Genomic DNA, 27,819 nt, shown 5'->3' with positions numbered 1-27,819 from the left:
GTTGCCGTTGTTTGCCCGCGCGCTGTCTGCTACTTTGTCGACAGTCGCAGGTGACCTAATAAAGGTACGGTCTGCGGGCATCGGTGGGAAAGTACGAGACTCTGTGGACGGGGAGCTAAGGGGGAGGGGACATGGACGGGGGGGGGGGGCATTGGGCAAGCCCTGACGCCGACGGATCTTGTTAAGGGTCCCCGGAGGTGTCAGTGAGCAAAGGAAAGTTGTCGAGTGCCTTTCCTGTCTCCTGCCAGCTTCCGAACTTCTCGTAATCGTCGTTGAAGGGAACCGGTTTTGTCTCGCTGCCCGTGCGTGCGTCCGCTTGATTCGTCCCTTGGCAGGCTGCCGAGGCAAGCACGTGCAAGTCGCAGATCGCGACCGAGCGGGATCCCACCACGAGTCGGGTGGTCTCCGGGCTTCACCTAACGGCGCGCCGCTCGGCGGTGTGGCGCACCCGAGGGCGCGGGGACGCGCTGCGGCTGCCCACTCGCAGGAGCGCTGACAGGTGGCCCTTTCGACACCAGCGACGCCCATCAGGCACCGCTGCTACTACGCGGCCCCCCTCTCCCCCCGCTTGCGTCGTCCGCGGCCTCGATCAGCTGGTGTTGTTCGCCAGCGCTTTGAAAAGTGCAGGGCTCTTCGCGACCGTCGGTTGTCACTAACAGCAAAGTCGCGGTTGTACGAACCAAGAAGACCACCTGCGAGCTGTTTCCTTGAAGTGGCGGTGCTCCTTTCCTGTGGTCGTTATATCGACTCCTCCGAATAATACGCAGCAACGTCGGCTCATCAGATTCAAACGCGTGTTGCTGTCCACAGCGCAAATTCCACACCGAGTTTTTCAGGACGCGCATGGTCACAGAACAAGCAGAAACTTGTGTTACGCGTACGTACATACATACATACATACATACATACATACATACATACATACATACATACATACATACATACATACATACATACATACACATACATACATACACATACGGTACATACATTCACACATACACATACATACATACATACATACATACAGACATACAGACATACATGCATACATACATACATACATACATACATACATACATACATACATACATACATACATACATACATACATTCATACATACACATACATACATACATACATACATGCATACATACATACATACATACATACATACATACATACATACATACATACACACACATACATACATACATACATACATACATACATACATACATACATACATACATACATACATACATACATACACACACATATACATACATACATACATACATACATACATACATACATACATACATACATACATACATACATACATACATACATACATACATACATACATAGACGCGCACAACGCACACACGTCACCTGCATTGTAGGGTACGCATTACTGTACGCTAAGTTGTAGCTCATTTAGTATTGTTGGCAGTAAATAGAGTTTTAGCACTCTGTATGCTCCGTGTTGTACGAGCGTACCGTGTTGACCGGGACCCGTCTGGGCACTTGTGCATTCGGTTAGGGGGGATTAGTTTCACGGGCCGGCCCCCGCCATTTCCGTGCATTCGTCACGGTGGGAAGCGCCTCCTCGCCCTTCCCGCGCGCCCAGACGCAGTCGGGTCCCGGTTAACACGGTAACTACGTAAACGACGGAACAGACAGACTGATAAAAATCTCTAATGATGGTGGCAAGCGGAGATCGGATCGAAGGAATCCGCGTTTGAAGGAACCTGGGCTTGAAACGAGGCATGTTCCGTTCGGAAATCTGACGTCATATTCTGAACTACCCAAAGACTCGCTGTTGTGCGAGAAATGTCGCACCGCGAGACTCCTGAACACCAGACAGTTTGACGGAATCGCTCCATTTAACTGCAAACGCTGCTGGCGTTAAGCTAACACAGACGAAGAAGTTAAACACCTGAAGCGCCCTCCAAAGTGCGTCCGTGTTATCTTAGCGCAGGCAGTGTTTGCAGTTAAAAAGCATCCAGACCCCTTCCAAGCTCTCGCTCCACTTGGGTTGTTCCCGCCCGCGTTGCGGGAGAAGCGCGAAGTTGCCCTGGGCGGTGGCGCTTGAAACACGCGGGAATTTATTCAGCCAGACGACCCAGAGGTGATGCAATTAAGGGCTGTGTGCGTGGCTCTAGTCTTTAACTGCCGTCCAACATACGTTACGAAACTTTACCTGGCGGGGTCCGTCATTACTGCAGCGAGAGTCACCTTTTCTGCAGTCATGTTCATGAAAACGCGTACGTGCCTCGGTGTCGCAGAGTTGCGTACTGTTTCTTCCTGTACAAATTCTGTTATCGTGGCTTTCTATTATCGTGTTCTGTTGTCGTGTATCGTGTATATTCCTGTACAAATTCTGTTATCGTGGATTTTTTCCCGCCTCCTCGTGTACCAAAAAACGTGAAATAAATGAAATAACTGAAATAAATAACAGTAAAGGCACACCACGACGAAAATTGCGAGAAAAATTCGCCCGACATCGCTGCGCGCGATTTTTTCTTCTGTTGCGTTGATGTATAAGCAGAGTAACATGACTGCCACATCTATCGCAACTCTACTCATTCCTCTACTCATACTCAGAAAATTATTTGTGCTCTCTTTTTTTCAAGAATGCATTTTAGCATGGACTCTCTCATCGCTGGCAGGAAAACAGATATAAATTCCACGCTCCTACGCTCACAAACACTATACACAAAACCTTACGTGTTTGTGTTCATTTTTCTGCATCGTCAGCGTGTGCTGTCAAGCGACTTGTGTCGCTTTTGCCAGCGAACTGTATCTGAGTAAACATCGTCCTCGCGACTCTTACATCGATATCAAGCACTCGATGACGTCCCTCGTGCGTGCCGCTGAGGAAGCCGATTGCACGCCAAGTGGCCCTAACGGCTCATTAGTGTCAGCGTAATGCGAAGGCGGGGAAACCGCTTGATTGAACGGCAGCTGTCGCCTTCATGTGGGACTCGCTCAAAGTCTCGTGCCAGCGCATGCAAGGTTGAGGCTACCGAGACACCCGGAGAGTGGGCGGACAGGGCCGGCTCACGTGAATAAGTCATGGATGAGCGGGGCGTTTCTTGGAATTATAGCGTGAATACGCCTCCTCGTGCAGATCAAAAAGGTTATCGGATATTGTTATACCTTTGACGTGTAGGTTACTCGCCTTCACTCGTGAAAAGAAAGAAAAAAAAAACATTTCGCGTTTAATTTTTTGGCGTGTGCATGTGAGCATACTTCCGCGCGCTTATCATTGCTTTAATTAAAAAAAGTGCCTTCGCCGGCGTTGAATTCTAACTCTAGGCTAGCTTACTAGCGCTCTCCAGGGGCTGCATTCAAGAAAGATCGAATAACTAACAATGCCCGAGACGCGCACCGCTTCTAATTCTCGTGATTTCATAGGCACTGCTCAGCCACGGCACACGTACAGGTGCCCCAAAAAGTAAGCGAAGCACGGCTTCGTGAATATAGAATAATTTCTATTTTATGCAGCTGCCAGCATAAATAGGATATGTGCGGCCCGATTTTATTTTAGAATGACGTCTTGAAAAGTCACCTAGAGGTTGTGGCTAGGCACATGTAGGAGAAATCCCCTCAAAATCTCCAACCCATGCTCCGTTTACTTTTGGGGGCACCTGCACGTCACTGTAGCCACGCTTCAAGGCATTGCAGGTTGTCTCAGTTAGTGGTGACCGTATTTCCGATATACGCGCCTCAGAGAAAGGAGGACGTTCCTCGATTTTTTTCACAACGAAGCTGTCTATGGCTAGCATCCAGCGGACCGTCTCCGGCGACAGACCGAGCGTAGGGCAACAATTCTCAGCGTGTGGAAAAAAAAAGAACAAAAACGGTCTTCAGGCTCTCCATATTTCGACATTAGATGGCTCCTGGAAAAAAAAAAATTTTCCAGCAATGTATTTGTGTTTACGGGTGAAGCCGACTTTAAAAAGATCGGTGCTAGCTTGGTTTTTGTAAGCTGGCTTTCCCACAGTGAAGCATGGCCATGTAGGGAGGGAGTGGGGTTACAGCCCCATTTTATGTCCCTGTCCCCCTCCGCCGCCTCTTCCCGGAGTCGTGTTCGTGTGTACTCCTCGCCCCTCAAAGGCCCTTTTCTCCTTCCTGACATTGCGCAATGCCGCACGTCTTCGGTGCCTACCTGTGCGGCGCACTAGAGACGTCATTGTATCTGTCTACCAATCGTGTCTGTCCTTTGTCTGTGACTTGGAGGTGGCGCCACTGCCCTTGTATTTCAACATAAAAAATCCCCAATATAGCTAAACCCCAACATAGAAATCGCTTCAGAGCGCTAGCTTCTCTGGACTTCCCTCTTCTCAATAAATACTCCAAGGGCTCTAAACGTTTTTTTTTTTTGTTTTGTTTTCGGTCAGCCCGTGTAATTGCATGAACTTCGCGTAATGTGCAAACAAATTCACGCAGATTTTCCTTAAAAGTCAAAACGAATCACAATTCCTTACAAATGTCAAAACGATTGTGCTCCATGCATTCGCTGACTGCTTTTTGAAGGCCACCCGTGAATTTGGTGTAATAACTGGTACTCATCGGCGCAGACATGAGTGCATCCCTTAAGTGCTGCTTGCCACATTTATATGCCATGTCGGGATCACAGCAGTCTACAGTGCCACTGGCACACCTGTCCCAGCGTTTGGTCAGAGGCTCGTTCCAGGACACCCCTTAAAGGATTGGGGACGAACATCTGGCCCTTGCACCGCGGCTCCGTTTGCCGAGGCCCTAAAGCGACCCTAAGCGCACAAGTGGCGGCACGCCTCCTCCGAGCGGGCGGATGGGTACCTTGGACGACGGGCATCGTCAGTGGGCACGAGACCAGCTGCCGGCGTGCGCTTGTAAACATCCTCGACTGGCGCCACTTCCCAATTAAACGGTCGGCCTGGACGTCGGAGCGCCGAACCCATGCGCGCGACGCTACGCGCGCGCGGCAGACACGCGGGCTGTTGGTTGCGGCGGCCGGGGGCGATTATTCGTTGCGCAACCTCGGCCAAGCGCGCACGCGCGTTTCATTAGGGCCGGCCAGGAAATCCTGCGAAGACGCGCGTCCTTCTCTCGCGAGCGCGACGCTTGCGCATCAGTGACGGGTTACCGGTGACGCCCGGGGCGCCACCGATGGACACAGCGTTCCTCCGCGGTCCTGCTGCGGTATCACCAGCATCACCACGCAACAAAAATTTATCCACATATACGAACGTCACGACACCACCTCCGTCACTACAATCATCATCATCACCACCATGAAGGGCCGCGGAAATACCCCTCCTCTACAGTAGAGGGGTAACGGAAGTGAGGTCTGGAAGAGGGAGAAGCTCCTAGCCTAAATCTGCAATAAGGTATTAACAACACAGAACCACCTGGATGGCCCTGGTAGAGGACTTCTGGATTACGTGCCCTCCTCGTAAGGAGGTGAATCACGACTCTCAAAAGACAGCGGTGTCTTGTCATTCTTCCCTATACTCGACCGGCACTGTCTTGATTTCATGCCTAGAGATTCCGCTCCCTATTACCGATCCCGCCTTATTTCATTTATTTCATTTCATTTATTTCATTTCATTTATTTCATTTCATTGCATCATATCACATTCCTACAAAGCATGCCATGCTCTGTTGATGGCTTGTGTTTTATTGCCGCGCCCAGCCGCGCATATAGCTACCATGTTCGTGAGAGAACAGGTTTCACGCGCTACCACGTACATGCTTTAAACTCACACCCTAAGAAAAAAAAAGCTGCAATCGGTCTGCTTTGCTGGGATGCAACTCGAATGACCAGGTCGAAGGAGGGTAGACTTGGAAGCTAACAATATGCCTCAATGCATACCACAATCCTCGGGTCAAGTCGCACGCTGTACCTTGTGACCGGCCTACTTTGCGCCTGTGGTAGCAGTGAATGATCATCCAGGTGCTGTGTACAGCAACAAATGTTTGCAGCTCGTACACCACAGATGCCGCGGTTCAATATTTTTTAAGAGCGAAAGCTTTTTTAGTGGGACCGACGGCGTCCTATCAAAAAAGTGATGCATTTCCCCATAGACCGGTTGGTCGACCGAAAAGTTCTGATCAGATCTCTGGACACACGGCGCGTGCATGAAACCGGGCTTCCATTGTGGCAAAATGGTTGAAAATCGCGAGAAAGCAACGGTTCTAGACGAGACTATACACGCATCGATTACGAAGAAGTAAAATAGTATACCTTTATCTCATAGACCACGTACCGGGATGCATTTAGGCCGTTCGTAGATGCGCTGAGTGCGCGAGAAATCGTCGCATAGGTTCATTCTTCGTTTGCGATTTGGGTCTGCGGAAGTTTGACGATCGATTGGACGCACTTTCAGCGAAGGTGGGACGCACTTTTAGCTTTCGCGCTTCTCCCAACTTTCTTTAGAAAGGGATGACAAGTTTTATTGTATGTTTAGCCACGAAACCGTTTACAAGCACAACTAACATGACTGTAGACCATTCTTACACTCCTGTCCTACATCGCTTTCCTACGTGTGCACTTAAAAACTTCCCCGCGGGTCTACTTCGCTGCAGTGCAACCGAGTTACCAATCACAGCGACGAACGGAACGAGTTTGGCTAATGAGATTGAGCATGCTTAGGCGAATCACAAATCTTAGCGTACGATTTGACTAAAAATGTGATCTACACCGTGCGGGTGTGGATACATTCGTCTAATTTACGCGGTTAGCTGTAGCAATCCATCCGGACTCGTTGCGGAGAAGCAGGCTCACTAGACCTTCCGGCAGAACTGCGCGGGAGAGCTGAGGCCGAGCTGTCACAGCAGATATAATAATCCTTAGCGTTTCCTGTCTGTACACATGACGGGTCGAGTTTCCTAAGCTGTAATCAAAAGTTTCGTGAGCGCTGTAGATGAGTCTGGGTAGCACGCAGTCATCTGATTTCGCCCGTGGTGACAAAATAGTTTGTAAGCTGATAGTCCCGACTGAGGATGCTGTTATGCGTTCGCAGGTTGCACGGTGGGCGGCAGGCAGTACGCCGAAGGAGACACCGTACCCTCGGACGAGCGGGACCCGTGCGTCGTCTGTCTCTGCAAGGTACGTCAACAGTTCTCCACTTTGTAGAAGCTCTTGGGTGGTCTTCACCGAAGCGAAACAAATTGCGGCAACCGACGGAGTACATTTTCGGCATGACAAGCGTAGGATTTTACTTAATGATAGAAATAATCCTGGCTGCGACATTCCGTAGTTCGAGAATGAAAGTTCGTGTTCGGCATTGCTATACTGTTCCGTCACATTGTGCACTGAACCCCGACACAAGGAGCCAATTCACCGGATTATATCCTATCAGTGGTCGCAGTGAGCTGCAGTGGGTTTTCATTTTGGTGCAATGTGTTTGAACAATCTTCTAACTCTAAGGGTGCCCGCTTTACGTGTCATAACGCGAAATTCAAAAGGTAATAATTCCAACCCAAAGTCATGTGATTTCCTTAGTACCTCCATACAGACCCCAATGCCTAACAAGAAACTACAGTTTTGAGCCTAGGATTGGTGCAGGGTGTAGCCAAGGGATTTTTGCTCTTCACTAATGGGCACTACCAACGCAGACCTTCAATCGTCCCGCATGCTTCTCTAAACGCAAATTGCGAGCCGTCACCACACGTTAAAGAGGTCGGTGTCTCGGTGTACGGGCGAAGAAGTGGCGGGTCCCCGCCCAAAGAAGCCCTTGTCCTTGCTTGGAGAAGGCAACGTCATTTGCACCGGCACGATGGGCGCCCTTTCCTCGTGGCCCGCAGGCGTGATGTGCCTCGAGCAGCTGATGGTGACATAACACGGCAACAGCGAGGCGTTTCCCTTTTTCTCTCTTCTTTCCCGAATGATTCCTGCAATGGCAGATAGAGCTGTTACACGGCGGCCAAAACGGACAAATAAAAGGATAGCAGCCGTACGAGGAGGGTAGCGCGCCGCGCCAAACTTCACGCCAGGTCGGCTCACATCTTGTAGGGTGCCAGCGCCCACAATTAGCCACTTGCCCGATGCCTCTTCACATGATATAATTGCCAGCGCCTCTAGAGCCCAATTTACATTTAATAACAAGTGCTTCTCAGAATGTGTTAATGTGATCGTTTCGCGCCCCGCAGACACTCGACACGACAGGTTGAAAAAAAAAAAAAAAAAACATGGGCGCAGCGAAGGAGGGAGCAGAAACGCGGAGTTCCTATTGGCACGCACGTGACTAGGCCCGGCTGCTGCGAATGCAGAACCTCACTTCTGGTATTTAATTAACTTCCCACACCGCGCACTGGAAGTGCGCTCGAATGCTACTCAACGTTTTCGGAGACCTTTCTCTTGAGAATTGAGAAGCGCTCGTTTGAAAATGTCCCGCTCGAGGGCACCTCCTTTGTGACGTCTCTCTCTATGTCTCAATCACTTTATTTCCTTCCCTTTTTTTTTTATTTTAACGATAGACTCGTTATTTGCTGGAACGACATCAGCCGTAGGTGGGAAATTCAGTCGCCGTGTTCCACCAACACCCCCTTGATAACAAGGCCTGTATATCACATAAAAATGAACGTCTCGTTAGTTTTCCGCCTAAGCAAGTTATTGGTCGGTTTTACATTAGTAGCTAAACGGCGGGTTGTCCACTTATCTGGTTTGAAAAGAAAAACATTGTAAAAACTCCCGAGTGTGAATTATCATATAGTGAGCTAGCATTCTTTGTAGGGGTTCTCATCTCTGTACATACACATCTACGTATGTTTGCCTTGGAAGCCCCCTAGGGCCTAGGGCGTAGGGCCTCCACAAAAAAAAGGTAGAAAAGAACGGTAAGAGATCGTACATAAAAAGCAGTGTGTGATGAAAAACCAAAAAAGCGCTCCCTTAGGTATTCGTAGCTATTTGGAAGTGCAGTCTTGGATGCATTATTGCAGGTAATTATTTTCGCAATGACTATTTTCTAGCAAATTCTTGAAATATGCGTACGAGCCGCGAGATTAAATCCGGTTTGCTCCTGCTTCACGCGATTTCGCAGCGTGTTCTTGGTTTCGTACAAAGGAGGCGCAGAGGACAAAAGGCTGAAAAAGTTAACTGTCGGTATAAGTCACGGGATGATGAAGATGAAGCGAGAGGATGGCAATAAATGACGAAGATGACGGCAGATTAGGAGGAAGAGCAACGCCATCATGAGGATAAATCAGGTGTGGAACGGTATTCAAAATTGGGGCGCGGGGAGTCTCTGGTGAAAGGTAGCTGCAAACCGCCAAACTATAGTTGCAGCGTTAGAAGCCATGCAAAAAGGCCGCAATACAGTATGGCAGGAAAGGTTAACGTTTGAGTTCACCCTTAACATCGTTTCAGTATAGCACAGTCAGATTTATGGTACTTTTGCTCCCCCCGTGTCCATTTTTAGATTGTTCTCTTTATTTTGTTTGTACGAGTGGGTATTCAATCATCACTCACCACAATTGACCCGGGTGGTTCTCTCTTGGTTTTTGTCCCCCTTGCGCTGTTTTATAACGAGCCTCTGCCAACCTGCCCAGTTTTCAACATTGCTTTAGTCGCCTATAATAAGAAGAAACTGAAATTCTACCTGTAAGTCATGCAATGCTCGTTATAGTCGGCACCAAAAATGAGACAATCTTTTTCTTCAACTTACGCGTTGTCGTGACGGCCCACGCGTGTTTGAACCGTAGTCTTGGCAATTTTCATGAAACGAAGTAAATCCGAGGCGGCACGCAGACAATGATGCTAAAGCAACTATTCTGCGTTCAAAATCCGAAAGCTGTGAGGCAACGACCAGAAACGCTGTTCTATTTTCCTTGTTATGTGCTAAGCGTGGTGCTAAGAAGGTCTCGGCTCTCGTTGAGCTCGACGGGTAAGAGCCGCGATAAAACGTCTGCGGAGGTTGGCCGATCGAATTTAAGGGTGCCTTGCACGCTACCATGATCTCTACTCAGTTAAAACATTCATTCCTTAAATTTACTTCTCCTTAAATTAAGAATCTTTCGCGAAGGATATCTATGCCTGCTTGTTCTATAGCAGCCATTCCCACTTCCAGTAATCCGCAAGTTGGAAAAGATGGTCTGCCTTTGTTGATGATGGCTCACGTTCTTGGCCAGAAATGAACTGAAGTTCCTGCACTTTCTGCCAACCTACACACTGGAGCCGCATTTATATAGCTGCGGTCACAGAGTTCCATACTAATATATACTAGAGGAAGATCTGGCGCCAGTGTCTACACCTCTAAGAAGTCTCCGCAAGGCGAATTCACCACAGTGCTCCAGTGTGACCAACCGACCTGGCATAGTGTTCAAATTAGGCAGACGTGGCCGATCATTCAATTTGAGTGAAAAAGGCCATCTGCGCAAAGACATTGCGCAATGCAAAACGCCATTCACGCCTTGGGTGTGGTCTCTGTGCACACGCACGTTTTTAGTCAAATCATACGTCGGGCTTCGTCATTCGCCGAATTTGAATTTTCTGCACTTGGTCTTGGCCCTTCTGGGGTGCTGTGGTGAAGACGACCTACGCCGTCCGCGCTTCAGCGAGCGTTCCGTCATGTACCGGGTAGGCACGTTTCACTCGCTGTTGGCATGGCTTATGAACAGGCTGTAAAGTTACCTATGGCTGCAAAAAAGAAACAATATTATTGTCAGATATTATTTAAATGCGTTTACTTATGATAAAAATGTAGCTCCAAAAGAGTTTATTTTTCAAAGATTTTTTTGAAGCTTTAGGGAAGACGAACAAGAAAAAAAATGTCACCATTTTTTGTTGAGTTTGGCGTCAAGAGCAAAAAGAAGCCACGGGGCTTGCCAAGTCAAGTGGGCGAGGAGCGTCGCTCGCTGCCATGGCGACGCCCACGGCGAGGCGTGATTTCAGCGACAGATTTCCCTCCAGCGTATATTGGCATGAAACTCAATGGCTGCGACAAAAGCTCAGCGAACCAAGTTTCTGCTGGGTCATGTAGAAGGCAGGATTCACTTTGAAGGTGCAGCGAAGTCACTGCGCCAGAAGGCCTGGACGCGCTTTTTTTTCGCTGCACTAGCTGGCTGCGATTCCCTTCTGTCACAGCGGCGTAACCGCGGCACCACTTAGTTTTAGACAGACCAGGCCCTTTTGTTACCGCCGACTCTCTTGTTACGCGTGAAATTCACTGATTTTTGGGGGTCTAAGAAAATATTTCTTTTCGTGCTAAACATATTGGTTAGGCACACATTGCAGTGACATAAACTGCAGATAATTGAACGCCATTTCCAACAACACCAGTTTTAATAGCGCTTTCATAAATAATGGTTGTGAAAAAAAAAATCAAATTCAATATTTTTGTCCATATGTCGAATAAAATGGGGAAAAAAAGTTGTGCATAACAAACCACAAGCAGTAGAAAAAATTTAGAATAGCTAAGCATTTCAAAAACCAACCCCCAAAAAATTGAGTCGCGCGGAACAATTTGTCAGATATAAAAAAATTTTAGTACGCGTGGTGCCCGCGCCATGTGGTGAAGCCCAACCGCCATTTCAGAATGCGAAATTTTAGGTGGTTCTCAGGAAGAAATCTGGTGGTTTGACGTTATTAGAGGCGCCAATTAGTCCCCACGTAATGTAAAAACACCTTATAAACGACTACGGCCAGCCAAAGATTCAGGGCAAGCAAGCGATGCGAAGAAATACACTCGGAGTTGAAAACAAAGCTCAGTGGTGGATGCTTGTTGTCGTTCATATCAGTTTATCATCACTTATCTGTCAAAACTTTCATTTGCGGTTTATTATTATTATATTCTGAATCGCTATTGTAGCCCTTCTTGCAGGAATAAGGTAGGATGCGCTAGAATCGTGCCCAGCAAGCTTCCACCGGGCAGATGTCGCGCGACGAAAAAAATAGTTCAGCACTACGACCCTCCTACATTGCAGCACCACCTAACATTTTCTAAAATAAAAAAATACGTTGGAGACTTTGTCAGAACAGACCAGAGGAATAGACAGTTCTACTAAGAAGCAACTAAGAAGCAACACCAGGCCTCGTACGGAAACGAAACTGGCCTGCGAACAGCTGGCGGTGTTCAAGGCTGATTGGAACCGCTCTCTTTGTCTGTACTGACATCCAACGACTTGGTGTTACCTTTCGACATTCAGCTGAAGTGAAATCTCCAGGGCAAATCGGCTTGAAGTTGGGTAACTGCGTAGTAGCGCCAAATATGAATTTCGCAACACAAAAACGAAACCGAGACTGCTGGAAACTGGCTGAAAATACCAGATCCAATTGTTAGACGTGCGGGGGACCTTCAGAAAGAAACTTCGGTAGAATAAAGCTACCCTTTCTCTGAACCAAAACTCGCTAATGAATAGCTGGTGTCATCTTCAAGTAATTATCACCTCTCAACGCTATCAGATTACAAAGTTGGCAACATAATTTGATATTTGACTTGCTGCGACACCTTTGATCAAGAAAATTTGATGGTAATGCAGCATAACCACGAGTGGCATGCTTTTTTTGTCAAGCGCAGCAGCCACGCCACCTTTTGTAAAAATATGCACATCATCTCGCGAGAAATGCCTTCAAAAATCTCAATGTAGCCGGAGCCGGAAAATTTAAACTGATTCTAAAAGTCCAGTATGTATACTAGCTACTGGGGTGCCCTAGGTGGACGAGAAACGGCTACAACATGTCGAAATCGTCGATATAAATCATCGATCACCGGTGATCGATTTGAATAGGCGTGATAATGAGAGTTTTAAATAGTTTTGCAATGAGTTTGACGAACACTTTTGGGATGTTGCGGTAATAATAGCTGTTATATGTCCGCTGTTCGCCGTTAGATTACATAGCGCCGTCGCATGGATGGGCTGTACGGAAGGAGTACGGGTGGTTCCGGAACAAGGCTGTAATTCACATTCTAATATACGTAACTTAAGCCAAGTTACAGCACTTTTAATCACTGAGACGACTGTAACCGTGCCAGATTTCACGCACTTCAGACCAATTCTTGCTTCACAGTATAGGATAACTACGGACAACTTTTCCGCATAGTTTCTATTGAAAAGATGCTTTTTGTATGCGAAATATTGTCGTTATGGAGTGTTTAAAGGGGTCATGAAGACAAAACAAAAGTTTGGTCTATTAAAAAGACTGTTTCGTCCCGATAATAATGGTACAAATATTATCGGAAATTTCAGACAAATAATCGAGATATTTAAAAAAACACGCGAAGCAGTAGAAACTCCCTAGCCACTTTCCCGCATTTTCTTAATGACGTCACAGGATCGTGCTTGTGTGATTGGAGGCCGCTGACCTACGCCACAGCCAAGGATTGTTGATTGATTGACGCGCCGACGCAGCGCAGGCGATGAGGCGCGCCGAAATGGAGGGCTCCGGATTAATTTTGACCACCTGCAGGGGATCTTTAACGTGCGCCGAAATCTCGTACACACGGGCGTTTTTGCTTTTCGCCTCCATCAGAAAAGCGGCCGCCGCGGCCGGGAATCCAACCCGCGACCTCTTGCTCAGCAGCACAACGCCTTAGCCACTGAGCCACCGCGGCGGGTAGCCAAGAATTGTAGTGGGGCCTCTAGTTCCATTTGATGGTATGACTTAGAGTGCTAACATGCAGTTAACACTTTATTTTCACTGCTGGCATACGTCACCTCTGCCCGCAATAAATCACTGTAGCGCGAAATTTGAATTTTTCATATTTCTTGCGTTTTTTTTTTCGGCTGAAAAACATCTTTCGTGGCTGGAATGGAATTTGGTGAGTTACCAAGGTTATCAAGTTTATTCAACTTGATCAAAGCTGTGTTTTGCATTCATGGCCCCTTTAAAGGAAATACCCTGATGGTTTCACCCTTTCGAAAACTTTCGGGCATGTGGCTAGCTGAAAATTCAAGTCACTGCATTTGAGAATTCCTGAATGTACCGGCTGGTCGCTCGCTGGTTCGTGGCCGAGGCGGTGGAACGTCTTCGGCCCGGAACGGCTACCGTGGCACCAACGTCGTTGTCGCGCACCCGCCGTCGCCGCAGAGTGACCAATCTAATACGAAATTATAGCCGTCAGCTTAATAATGACCGGCGCATTTATGGTAATGAGACCACTTTCGTGAGAGTCGATTCAGCTGAAGCGCTCGTATGCCTGCACGGCTCTTTGACCTTCGTGCGGCAAATCTCGGCGAAAGATGATTGAGGCGGCTGCTTCCTTTATACGTAACGCTCGGTGCATGTATTGATATTTATGAGAGAAGCTGGCGTCGATATCGGGACAACGGCTGTCCGCTTTCACACGCCCCTACTACGATACATCCTTCTTGCCGAAGGCTGCTGTTCGTATGCTGCGCGTATACTATTTCTTTCGCACAATTTCCGGAACTAATTTCCCTAGTGAAAGTAAAGCGCTTGTATTTTTGCGCATCTTTTCAACTTTCCCGTCGCAAAGCACTGTGATTCGAGCTTGTGATTTTATCAGTCACGCCTGCGCTAAAAACGATAGTTTGCCCGTCTTTTCCTTGCCTCCTGAACGCCTCATTTCAACTTCGCTCTGCTATCTCCCTCATTCCCAACGTGTTACGCAAGTTTGCTGTCCGTGACAAAGTCGGCAGCACATCTGACTGCAACCCATCAGATTAGGGTTACATTTTACAGCCCTTGAAGGTTTCCTTTACAGCTTATGTATTTTCGCTCTGCAGGATTCAACTATCTTCGTTAAATGCAGTGGACAGCCTAGTCATTAGCGCCCCTAATTTCCACCCACGAGAAGAATCTCCTTCGGTTCCGAGTCGCTGCCTGTTTCGCACTTTGGTATTTTACTTCTCTTCTGAATCCATTTGCGGGCCATGCTTCCGAACGTGGCACAGTAATCTCCCTTGTATAGTCTGTATAGTCTGTAGCGCATTCTACCGCCTCCCATAAAACCGAAGTTCGCTTCCAAGCGTTGGCCGCAGTTCCGCCCGCATAGTTTATTTTTACTTTACGGAGTTAACTATCCGGCGGCCTCCCTTCCAACGCGTTAAACAGAACTGGCTGTAATGGCCAAGTCGGCTGCGGGCCTGTCTGCCACGCTCTGGACTGGGTTCAAGTTCGACCGCAGCCTAGGGGCTTCCCCCGTGCACTTTTAAAGGGGCCGTGGAGACAAAATTCAACTTGGTTCAGTTTTAAAGAACTAGCCTTTGGTAACTCACTCAGCCCCATTCCAGACACGGAAGGCGCTTTTCTAACAAAACAAAAAAAAACTCACAATTATTGAAAAACTTTCACATTTCGCATTACGGAGACGTAATGTGGGCCAGCACTAAGAACCCAGTTATCAATGTGTCTACGTTGGCACTCAAGTGATGCGCTCGAACGGAACTAGAGGCCCCACTACAATCGCACCGTCATGTGTTACATCGGCGGCCGCCAATCCCGCATACAATATTGTGTCACGTCATAGAGGAATCGCCGGAAAGTGGCTATGGTGTCGCCACTGCTTCATCCGTTTTCCTCGCTGCCTCCATTATTTGTTAGAAGGTTGCGATAAAGTTGCACGATTGTTATCGGTAAAGCGAAGTCCTTATTAATGAGGCAAACCTTCGTGGTTCCTTTGAGGAAGAAGCCATTGGCGTTGTTCCGCATTGTACAACATGGGCCCGCCGGAATGGCAGCGGAAGTCAGTGCCGGTCGAGCGCCGACATGAACGCTGTCGTTGCGGCCGCGAGTGCAAGTTACGCGCGCTCGTCTCGTCGGAGTACACGTAAGAGATTTCGCCCCCTTGTGCGCTATCTGCGGGCGTCCCTCGCGGGGGAACATTTATCACGGAGGACGGCGGCTGTTGGAATTACTCCAAGCTGGCAAGGACACAGTGTTTCTGGAACCAGCGAATTTGCTCGGATGCACAGAACACACGGCGACGCCAATAGACGCACCGCTTCGGTGAGGTATACACCCTTTTCACAGCCTCTGTTTTGCCTGTCGCAAGGTGCTGGTCTAATATAAATCCTCTTGGATAGGTCTCGTCTGGGCACCGCGACCTGCGTACTCTTGGAAAAAGGCAGGTGCCTGTAAACTGCACACCCCATCCCGTTAAAGTTTTAATACGCGAAGCCTTCTTTCTGTACCCCACCGCCGCTCAATGGTCTGACATCAAAAGTCTGGCCTCTTTCACAAGGAACCACGTTTCCAAGCTACTGGCCCTGGTGGCATCTTTCATACGTATCAACATTATTTAGCGCAAAGGTAACCTAGGGCGCATCAGAGGCAAAACACAAGTACTACATAACCGTTGCCGACACTGTTCTTTTAGTTAAAAATAATTAAAATAACCTTTAGGTGCGCCGCGTCGCCGCAGAAAGGTCGGACAGGACGAAGGGCTCCTCATCCCTGCTAATATCTTCATTGCTAGAAAACAGCCAAGAAAATGCACACAAACACGAAAAATTACTCAGAAAAGTGGGTGCTGTTTATTTGCTGAATTTATTGGCTTCATTAGGAGCGAGATCTATGGGCCGTGCATACAGGATACTCCAACTTGAAATAAGTAACGTGGAAAGCGCGCGCAGAGGGGCGGGGGGACGGTGTCATATAGCAATATTTTATAGGTAAAACTGCACGCGTCTGAGATGGAGCTTTGTTACGTTCTGTCAGGAACATGACGGGAATGAGCGGAAGACGATCTGAAATGGTTAAACCGGCGCTATTTAGGAAGGTAGTATAAAGTTTCCCCCAATGGCCGCCACGGGTGCAGCGGGAAAGCAAACAATGGCCACCAATTTCCTGTGACTACCTTCGTTATGCTCATCATGGGCGCGAATGAAATATTTCTTAAACCCGACTAAATGCACCCTGCTCACCCGTAGAAGTCGCCATCACCACTTTTGTTTTGCGTGTGCTACACAATGTCACAAGCGAAAATAACGACGCGTCGCCTCAGCGGCCCCAAGAGCTTGTCTACTTTCGTGTGCACGCTGGCCGCACTAATCCACCTGCTCTCTTCCATCGACGCTCTCATTAGTGTTTGACAAATAGGCACCTTATTCAGTTTATAAATCGCTGATGAACGACGGCAGCTTATGGACGAAGAAAGCGCCGAAAGCGAATACAGGGCAATGCATTATAATACAGGATTTCTAGAGTCCATTTTACGATCTTAACAATTGCAGTGGATTCTCTCGTTGGAGTAGCGTCTGAGCACGGCATCTGAGCACGGCCCGCGCATATTCGTCCCGGTGGCGACCTATTCCGTTCTGGTCGCTTTCCAAGGTAATCGCTGCTCTTGGAGCACTGCATATTTTTGTGCTCTCGTAAGGTTCGCGGCGTTCCATATTCATGGCGGTTAAAAAAACGCGCGTTGACAAACCAGTTAGATTTTTTTTCCTCTTTTCGGAGTCTAACACCACCAGAAAAACAAGGTATCTCCTTTTTCTCGTACACTCTGACGTATACGCGTATACGTATATCCGCAGCTTGTGGCGATGTTTTAGTTTCCGGCGGCACACGTTTTTCGAGCGTATATAAAGCCCGGTGTTCCGACGACATATTTCTTCCTTCACGCCTCGTCGCTAATTAATTATCATACATTAATAAGCACGAATGGGATAATTTGATTCGAAGCTTACTTGCAGAATTACTTCGGACTTCTGATTTCGACCACTGTTCGCTCTTGGTTTCAATGATATGCATACGCGTGTGTGTCTGTTGGCACAAAATGAATACAAGGAAGCGTGTTGGTGGGGAACATTGTGTTTTTTGCAGCTAAAATGTCAAAGCATATAAAATTTCATGTGGGCCAAGAGCAAGAAAAACAATATGAGCAATTCACGGAGGTAAAGCGTTTAGGAACACCGAGGTGCACGGTTAACACGACCCCGGCCGTCTGTCGTAGTCTGGACCGCGTCTTCAAAGTCGGCACTCGTAGGCATGAAAGTCTGAAAGTGTCGATGTATGTCTGCCTCTCGCAGGACGGGCGAGTGACGTGCACGAAGAAGTCCTGTCCAGTGCTGCCGTGCCCACCAAGCCGCATCGCCCAAACACCCGGCACATGCTGCCCCGAATGCCGCAGTGAGTACGCGCATTGCACACCCCCGCTGTGAGTCCGAGCCTGCCCTCGGACGATCCTTATAGTGGGTTCCCTATAGTGGGTTCCGATGGTTCCCTATAGCGGGGAACCCACGGGGGTTCCCATATTTTGAGAGTTCCCCTATAGTGTGTACGAGGGTTCCCCAAAGTGGAGAACCCTCGGACCCTATAGGGGAGAACCGAGGGTTCCCCACTCCATAGAAATGCATGTGACAGACGAATTCCGGACTGCTCCTCGAGGAGTGTGCGGTGACTCCGAGGCTGTAAATCAAAGAGCCCCAGTGTGTCGAAGAAACTTCGCTTCGTGAACGTACGTCACGTCACTAGAACGGCTGGCCGTCAGATGACATGATTTCGACTCTCAACTGCTCGCACTAACATCACACTAACTGAGCGAAGTACTTCTGCGAGTGGATTTTTAAATTTGAAAGCTTCTGTAGGGCCAGAATGTTCTGCTAGTGTCCGTACGGTGTCGCGCCGCGTTTCGATAGTATTTGCTCATCAATAACCTCCTCAGCTGCTACTCTCAAGGGCAGTCTCGTGGCTGGGCTTCACCACAACGCTCTACAGGGACCACTGCATGCCTCCAACAAGGCGAATTCGGCGAATGGCAGCAACGTGCATACAATTTGTCTCAAATATGTGGTCTGCCATGTGGTACCGCGCAACGCAGGACGTCATGCGTGAACTGGGGGGTGCCACAGCGCAGACCATATTTCATATCGTATGCTCTACATCTACGCTCGCCGAAATTTCACTGTTGGTTGCGTGAATTGGTCAGTCGAGTTCACTGTGGTGAATCTAAACCAGGTGATTGTCCCAGAGTGTATATACCCCTCTACCCTACCCACTCTGGCGTAAGCAGGTAGGGAGGCCCAATTCCTGTGCATGGCCTAGTGCGGTTTCATTCTTTCGACTCATCGACTTAGGTAGGCTAAAGCCAAAAAAGGTAAGTGTTCCAGTTCCCCGTTCCACCTACGTACCTAAGGGGGGACATAATGGATGCGTTTCACATTGCCCAAGAGCTACCGTAGCACTAGTTGCTTGCAAGCCCTTTCCAAAACCTTGCTTTGTGGGTGCAAGTAACCCGATGAAGGTGATGCTTTTTTCCTAAGCAGTTCTTCGGCTTCCATAGCTGACCTTGGTCATGATATGTTTACTTTGCTTTGTCTTTTCTTAACGCTGTAATAAATTCCGCAACGAAAGCATGTAAGTGCACCGTGGTGTTCTCGGAGGAGAATTTGTTTTTATTAAGGCCTCAATAAAAACAAGACTCCTGCGAAAACGCCCATGTACGACGTCTACAACTTCTTGCCTCGAAATAATTCATTAGACGGCGGCGATGGTGAAACCCCCCTGTTGCATTTGTTTATAGCCTTTCCCTTTGGACGGAGGCAGTGAGGGGGCAGAAGTTGTAGGGATACAGCTTGAGGAGCGTGTTGGGGGAAAAAAAGGGGAGAGAGTACTGTTCAATTTCGGCGAGTCCATAAACTCGTGCCAACACCACCCTGCCACCTAAAGAACAACAACAAACATTGCCTGCTCTGAGCTGTACTTCTGGCAGAGGTGGAGTTAGACAACGAACAACGTTATCTCTTAAAAAAACGGAAGGCATTCATCTCCCCTGATTGTCATCAACTGTGAAGCGTTCGTGGCTCGGTGAATTAGTGCAATGTGCGTGCGTGCGTGTTACGTGTGTGTGTGTGCGTTCTTACGCTAACGGCATCGCTGAGGCGCACTTGCACTTGTGATAGGAGGCCAGAAAGCCAAACAGGCAGACCCCTTAAACTGGAATTAGTAAGTAGCTAACAAAAGCTTCGCATTAAATTTATGCCATCTAGATCGTGCCTACGACGACCGAGAAGCACAGAACATGTTTATCTACGTTAAGCACTGCAGATAGTGGTAAGCTGTGTGACGTAGGTAGTCGGGGTAGGGCCGTATGATCCGCACGTATGGCCGTAGAGCCCCCTCTCTTTTTTGGGGGAAGGTGGGGGGGGGGGGGGGGATGTTCCATGGGCTACACTATTATCAGTGCTTCTGCCTACGGCGTATCACGGCCCTATTTTTGCTCGATGCAGTTTCTCCGGCCCTATTCGACCCAGTTTTTAACTTAGGTGCTGTGATTTATTAGTTTCGGTAACGAGGAACCCGATATCAATATTTAATTAAAAGAAGGGGGCTAGTAATGGCTATGTGCTTGTGTTCTGCCTAAACCTGCCAAGGTTTTCTTTACGATAAATAATGTTGACGTGTATCAGCCGTGCCACATTGCTTATAATTGGGAAACGTCTTGTATAAAGAATTTAAACCTTGGATGTCAAAGTTTAGCGGTGGTGGGAAACTGAAAGAACTCGCTTACGCAAACAATGCTGAGATTGTTCTGTGCGCCGGTCACTCCTCCAGCGCTAACGGGTACACTGGGTGCACTGTAACCCTGCCGATGAATGGTCTGTCACCTATCTTATACAAACCACAAAACTATTGGACGGCAATGTTGTCTCCCCGGCCACATGGTAACTACGTAGCCGTATCGCCGAGCGAACGGATACATGGATGACAACAGCAGCGAGCGTCTCTTAACTTTTCTGGCATTCTAAAAATCCGCGTGGGCCGTTTTGAGCCGACGTCCTCCTCAAAGGCACGTGGAGTTTTTCATCTTCGTCAGTCGTGGCAGCCCACGAGCGAACCGTCGCAACGGCCGCCGACGTCTTTCGACGGCGTCGGTCATTTGTCGCCGTTTGCCGCATCGCGGGACCCGAAACCCACCGCGTACCGAGCACGAGAAGTGGCGGACTCCATTCATCACTCCGCCTTTGAAGACGTCGAGCAGTACAAATTACGTGCCTGTGCGCCACAGAAGTCGGGAGGGGCCGCGCACGCGCACTACTACAAGCACGTGCTGACCAAGCCAATTCTGCAACTCAAAGTGAGCGAAAGAAGAAAAATTGTTTTTGACGAAAGAATGGCACAGCTGCCTTCGGCTGCTGCAAAAAAGCCTGCGGAAACGAGGCTTTGGTGCGCATACCCAGTCTCTAGCAGGAATACCCGGCAGCATTTACCAGTGCAATCCCATTTAAGTGAAGTGCCGGTGACTCTTTATAGTGTCGATATGAAGTAACGGCTTACGAAGACAAGCATCCTTCCAGTTGGCATCAGACGCAGACATACTCGAAAGCACGGTCTTGTCAAAATTTAAGCGAGACCTGACGCTTGTTACCGGGGAAAAAAAGTAGTAATTGAGAGTGTTTATTTGACCCGCAAAAGCAGCACCCGCTTCTCCCTAACTCATGACCGCCCACTCGTAAGTGACGTCTCGTATTATTCCTTACTGCTCCGAGTGCCACATTGGGCGCTTTTGACCATGAACCGTGGTGTACATCGCGTAGAAAGGGTTACAAGTTCAGAATACAGAATAGTTCATAAAAGTGTTCAGAATACATGTGACAGTTTTCTCGCCTTGTTACAGGCACATGCGCCGAGAAAAGGAGGTGCGTATTAAACAGGCAAAATGCAAGCCTTATTCGCGCAGCGAGTGATTCAAATCAGTGCATTCTCTCTCTGATATTATAATACAGGGGGCGCTAACGCATTATCGCCAGACGTAGTAATGTGGAATGCCTTTATAAGTTCTCGAGGGGTCTTGACCCGATGCTTCGAGATAGCGGCGTGTTGTCCACTTCTTCCCTTGAACCTGCTGTTTTGAGCGTTTTTCCCACCACCACGAACTAATACCAACTACCGGGTGCGCGAGGTATTTGAGGACGCTTTTCCTTATCGCCATAGGCACCAGCAGGCTCATCATATATATTTAGGCGCGCAGCTTCTTATTCGTCGACCCCTTATGCTTCATACTGCGCAGTTGGTTCGGAGATGGAGGTGTACAAGTTGAAGCAGGAAATTAAACGCCATGCAGTCCTCGTCGCCCTGGTCGCGCACCACGGCGACTTGGAAATTGCTACCTTTCCGAAAAGAGCGAAGTCTTTCGTTTACAGAGTGCGGACGGATGTGGTGTGCTGTGGCGGTGACGTGGCATCTGTAGCGAAAAGGAAAAAGCACAGTCAGCGGTCAGACGTCGTCAGAACCTTTTAATTTCTCCGGCGGTGGTGTTATCCGTTGTCCGCGATGACGTGACGGCATGCTGGCACACTTTTTTGCAGGACTCCGCGTCAATACTGTGGGTTATGTGGATGTGCTTGCTACCGTTGTAAAGCTATGGATAGAGAGTGTTTCGGAAGAAATATCATATGTCTTTCAGCAAGATTCGGCTCCTTCCCAAACCGCCTGCGTCACCCAATAGTGCCCGGCTTGCAACGTCTGCGACCCCGTCACTCCCAGCTTGTGGCCTCCTAGCTCTCCAGATTTAAATCCTCTTTACTACTATGTCTGGGGCATCGTTGAGAGAGAGGCCAACAAAGGACCGCATAATACAAAATACTGGCTGAGGGCCGCCATTTCTGACTCAATGGCCAACATCTATAAGCAGCACCAGGTCCGTGCTTGCAGCCGTTTGCGAAGCCGAATCGAATCACTTATTGCTGCCATTGGCGAATTCATTGAGTAGTTATGGAATTAAACCATAACAGAAGTACTTCACAAAGTTTGGTGAAAATATATTTGATTTTGCTGGAGATATTTTGTTGTGCCTGACGCCAACGTTTTGTTCTCAAATACTTCGCGCACCCGGTATATTCCATATGTCTGTTCTCCTCAAAATAAATACAGAGGGTGTCTTGCAGAAGTCACCTCCCAAAAAAGCATTTGCCCCACATTCGGCAGTGTTTCTGTCCATGCGTGCGTGTCCATGGAAAGTCAATTCACCAAGCAGTAGGCTGAGGGGTACAAATAGAAGCGAAAATACTGTTTTTGCTTGGATGTGTGACATATTCAGGGAATCGAGGGTCAAAAACGATTGCGGAGGGAGGAATAATTAGTGGAGTACCATTATAGTACTATATATAGTAAAAACAAAACCTCTGCGGAGCGACTATCCTTCGCCCCATATATTCCCTCCCCCTCCATTGTCATGTTCTGTGCGAATAAGAATTATTATTCTTAATCCTAATATTCCTGCTCATGTTCCAAAAATTAAATGTATAGTTCCAATGTCTTCATGATGCCTTCATGATTAGTAGAAAACATTCAGACACCTCCGTACTTTTGTTGGGGGTTGAAGGCCGCAGAACTTTGGTAGGGGGGCTAGGCATCCTACGCCCGGCGAATGTCGCACCAGGACTGCAGGCCGAACGCGGTGGGGGGGCGTCTCCTCCCGTCCGTCTCCCGAGCGGTCACGAAGCCCACATCGGGACTAGCGCAATTCTGTAATGGTACTCTCCAAGGTGAAACCCTTCAAACGGGCGCACTTTTGAGGAGGCAAACTGGTTTGTGCCAGGAAGAAGGAGAGCGGGGGGTCTCCGTGACGACCTTGTTCCAGAGATGGTAGGAGCTGGCCACTTTAAAAAACTCGAGACGGGGAAAAAAAAGAGCGAGAGAAATATTGGAGATGGCGATTCTCATCGATGATATACGGCGGGGGCGACCCCGCGCGTGCTGTGCCTATGGTGTCCCCGAACGCCAGGACTTTCGGCCTGAAATGTCCGAATGAAGAATGGCCGGCTGACAGCGTCCGGCGACTTTCCGCGGCGCTGCCTCGCGCACTGGTACAGCGCGGAATGCGGTTGCGAGAGCGAGGCCCTGAAATTTTTGCCCGCACACTTGCTGGCAGTAACCTCCTTTATGGCAGTTATTATGCTTCCGGAACGCTCGAAACTGTCGAGGCGCCCGTGGCATCAAGTGCAGATTACGCTATCATTTGCGAAATGTGGCAAGGCCGAAGAACCTGAAACCGAGCAGCCTGCAGCGTGTTTGGATTAGCGTGATGTATATGCACCAGCAAGGGCAGGAACACTTCGGGAATGGAGACACGTTTACTCTTCTTTAACTCTTCCACGCTCGCGTGTGCCTGGGTCGCTTCTTTATCGCGAAAGTAGAAAGAAAACATTTATCACTGACAGTTCGAGCAATTCGATACGGTTTTTATTCCTATTTTTATTTTTTGCCGTGCAAACGAAACATTTGCCAGTAATTTAATCCCTATTATGCACGATATATATATATATATATATATATATATATATATATATATATATATATATATATATATATATATATATATATATATATATATATATATATATATATATATATATATATATATATATATATCGCGAAGACTTATTGACATGGAATGGTAGCGTTCCAGGTGCTGGTAGTTAGGTATACGCCGAGAGGAATAGCCGGAGCTATGACCGAGGTGCAGCGAGATCTCCGAGATCGTGGCGCGTTCTCAACGAGGCTGGTACTGTACCCTCGTCGTCTTCACAGTCCCCATTCGCTGGATTCCCGTTATTCCACATGGCCACATATCGTAGCACACCCACAGGGGGCATAGTGCGTCCTTCGCAGAGTCTAATTATCATACTCTAAATGGGCGAATCTTTCACTACAATATATATATATAACATGTGATATGTGAACAATTCTCCACCCGCCGGCTTGCCCTTGCGGGAAGTGCTGGCACTCAATCGGGTCGTTCTGTATCGTTGACGAGCCATATTTTCGTGGTGTATATGGGTGCCTCCTGAATTGTCTCACATAGTGAACAACACGCACCGTAGTTTCAAAGCAAGTTCTTGGGCGCATTTCTCTCACTAACGTCACCTTGACCCAGGCGTAGTACGTAGGGTACCGCAGGTGTATACCCGCAGTGGTGCAGCCAGCTGTATACATAGTGAGGTCAAAGAAGAGCCTTATTTCTTGTTACGATAACACCGAGGGCATCTGGGGCATTGGAGGCATCATGCCCCGCGCCGCCAGCATCGCCCGTGCGCCCCTGTTTTTCTTGGTTAATTCTTTGTTCCGCGAAGACCATCCAACATCGGCGGCCACGTATCCACCACACATACTCAACTCTCTCCGGAGGCTCAGGAGTCCCACGCCAACGTCCGAATTGGCGCCAGCGTGAAATGTGTCCGTAAATATTTGCCGAAGCGGGGATTTCAAAACACTCGCCTTTCACTGACGAGAACCTTTCACGTTCGTGCTTATACACTCACCAGACGCGCCCGTTTTCTGCAAAGAAAGGGAACGCGACCCCCTGCTGCGACGTGACTGGAGGCTCTATAGCGGGGCCCCCTTCGGGCCGGGCCCGGGTCGGCGGCAGTAGGTGCCACCCGGAGACGAGGAGACGATAATTAGTGGCGTTTCAGGTTCTGAACTTCCTCAAGCACGGCTCTTGGGAGTGGATGGGGGTCTTTTAGCGATATTTAGAGTTGAGGGGGTGCTCTGTTTATTTAGGCCACCTGGGGTTTTTCAGCGCTCGCAAAGATCAAGGCGTTTTCGTACTTTGCCGCCTTGATGTACGCCCGTCGAGGATCGAACCGACGGTCTCGTGTTCCACAGAAATGTGTCTTGTCTACGGCGCTACCAGGGTGTGAATTAGTACTCTGACAACACGCACGCCTAATTAGTGTAGAGGTAATATGCTAAAGAAGCACCCCCCCCCCCCTCCTACCTCAACAGTAAATAATACAGATTCCGCTCGCAGTTGTAGGATAACAGTGCTAGAGCGGCGGTAAACTGTAGTAAGAGTAACGGTGTAGGCGCTTAAGTTACACTGGTAAATAAACAAAAGTTTGAAACGGAACGAGAAGCGAGAAAGAGAGAGAAAGAAAGAGTAAACTTTATTGTGCCAAAAAAAAAAGGTACAAGAGCGGCATGTACTAGGATCCCGTTGGAGCTTGCTGTTTTCTTCACGCTGAAGGAAAGCACCGACAGGATTCTTCGTAGCTGTATTTTTTTTAAGATATATTGCTAAAGAAGCATGTGAAATAGCGAACTCGAATGGTCACGCCCATCTACAAGACAGATGATGTCCGAGTTAAAGAATTATAGACACATAAGCATGGCTGTCCAACTGGAACCGAACCTGAACCCAAACCCGGAATCGAACCGGTATTTTTGCCGGAACTGAACCCCAACGTGATCCGGTTTTGTTTTTGTTCTTTTAGCACGGTGAACCCGGACTGGCATTGAACCGAAAAAAAGAAATAACGGTTACAGGATCCTGAGCTCCCGAATGCAGGATGCTTAAATTGTCGAATTCCGTTCGGTGTCTTCCTCTTTCACGAACCAGAAACCTCACTGTAATGCTTCGCACATCTCCGTGGCTGATACGTGTAGAAATGTCTATTTTCAGTCGGGATATGGTGGAAGGAATGTCACGGCCGCGCTTCAAGGCTGCGCTGGGGAAATGTCATGCTCTAGCAGCCTGCAGGCGGTATAAAGCACTGCCGCTTGCGCTTCCCAGGTCTACCTCTAAAAGCGTGACGGTGCCGGCTTGTTGGTGAACCATAATGCTCACAGCGAAAAATAGACAACGGGAAAAGAAAAGGGCCACGCTTGCCTGTGGTGCTTTTCTCTTTCCGTTGTCTGTTCTTGCGCTGCGAGCACTACAGGTTTCGCTCCGACTAGTCCAGGAGCGAGAAGGCGACACTTGTACAGTCTCATGCTGATACATTAGCACAAAACTCTATAGAGGCTAGCCTCTGTAATGTGTGTGACCTTCTAGCGCCTATAGCCACACGCTCACTGCTCTCCGTAGTGGCGTACGCAGGACTTCGTCCCGTGGGGTAGGGAGTGTGGACCCTTTCCTCCGCCCCCCCCCCCCCCCCAAATGAAAAATCTGAGGAGAAAAATGGGAGAGAATAAAGGAAAAGAACAAAAGAACATAAGCAATTAAGAATACAATTCAAAATTTGAAGAAACTTCGGTATGCATTAGGCGTACTCTTCTTAGCCTTTGTGTTGTAAATTTTTGTTTTGCTTCAGTGGCATCGCAAAATGTCTTGTTGTTGTGGGGATAGGAAGGAGGGAAATAAGCTCTAGTTTTCAGGTGCGGAGAGCGAAGTTCGAATCCGCGTAAATTTAAGAGGCGCGCCATTTTAGACAAAAAATAATTATCCCCTGGATGATATGTGCGGAGTATGTTCCCTCTCGACTACCATCGAACCGAAAATTTCGTTGAGGCCACGGCACCCTCGCCCCCCCCTCCCGTCATTTCGTACGCCAACGGCTCTGCACATCGTGGCGAGGGCCTAGAATATTGAATACCTTGGAAATATAACTGCTTGAAGAGTGTGTTTTCGCGATGAAAAAAAGAAAGTAAAAAGCCGCACACATAGTTTTATATCAATACGCATTGTTACGAATCAGTACGCCTTCGGTCATGTCACAGCATGGTCACCGAACACGAATAATTTTTGCGCTCTTCGGCACTTTCAATTGTGGAATAAGCACAAAACCAAAGGTCAATTTCGCTCCAGACATTCCTTCCTTTCTCTGACCTCTCGCATAACCACACGTGTCATCATTCCGAAGGTGTACCGTGCCCCGTAGTACTTGGTATAGCCTCCGTTGTTTATTTAGGATGCGTAGAACAGTCAACTTTGCAATTTTTGAGGAAGCCAAATAATTGCAGTAAGTATACTACAAAAAAAAAAAAAAGACAGCGTATGGAGGGCAGTTCTCCTTTTGAAATAATATCTACACCTTGAAAGCACGAACTATTGCACCTCTGAAAAAAAGGAGCGCTAAGGTAGACGAAACATGGAGAAAGGCCTACGTGACTCGCGCTCTCCTGTTTTTCAAGCGCTCGTCTAACGCTTGCCTTTTTGCTGTCGTTCGCTTAATAGCGCTTGTTCTTGAAGGTGCAAAAC

General features: G+C 48.3%; 2 protein-coding genes across 4 annotated transcripts in view; one reads left to right on the top strand and one right to left on the bottom strand.

The window, feature by feature from the left end:
- Cv-2 (crosveinless 2-secreting protein) overlaps positions 1-27,819 on the top strand; it is a 242,579-nt gene that overhangs the window by 172,564 nt on the left and 42,196 nt on the right. The window contains exons 6-7 of the mRNA XM_077687490.1: positions 7,018-7,103; positions 17,927-18,026. Coding sequence (XP_077543616.1) covers positions 7,018-7,103; positions 17,927-18,026 — 186 coding nt within the window. The remainder of the gene's footprint in view (positions 1-7,017; positions 7,104-17,926; positions 18,027-27,819) is intronic.
- Positions 1-27,819, bottom strand: part of LOC144155817 (uncharacterized) — a 295,602-nt gene that overhangs the window by 254,492 nt on the left and 13,291 nt on the right. The window contains exon 3 of one of the 3 annotated variants that reach the window (XR_013319645.1): positions 7,116-7,888. The exons of the other annotated variants lie outside the window; for them this stretch is intronic. The gene's annotated coding sequence lies outside the window, so the exon portion shown is untranslated. Of the gene's footprint in view, positions 1-7,115; positions 7,889-27,819 lie in introns of those variants that run through there. 3 annotated transcript variants of the gene reach the window in all.

Source organism: Haemaphysalis longicornis, unplaced genomic scaffold, assembly GCF_048455015.1.
Source record: "Haemaphysalis longicornis isolate Haplotype H1 unplaced genomic scaffold, Haemaphysalis longicornis Haplotype H1 scaffold_1, whole genome shotgun sequence".
In the NCBI taxonomy this organism is placed as follows: domain Eukaryota; kingdom Metazoa; phylum Arthropoda; class Arachnida; order Ixodida; family Ixodidae; genus Haemaphysalis; species Haemaphysalis longicornis.
Note: the sequence above shows the minus strand (reverse complement) of the source record. Positions and strands in the feature narration are given on the sequence as shown.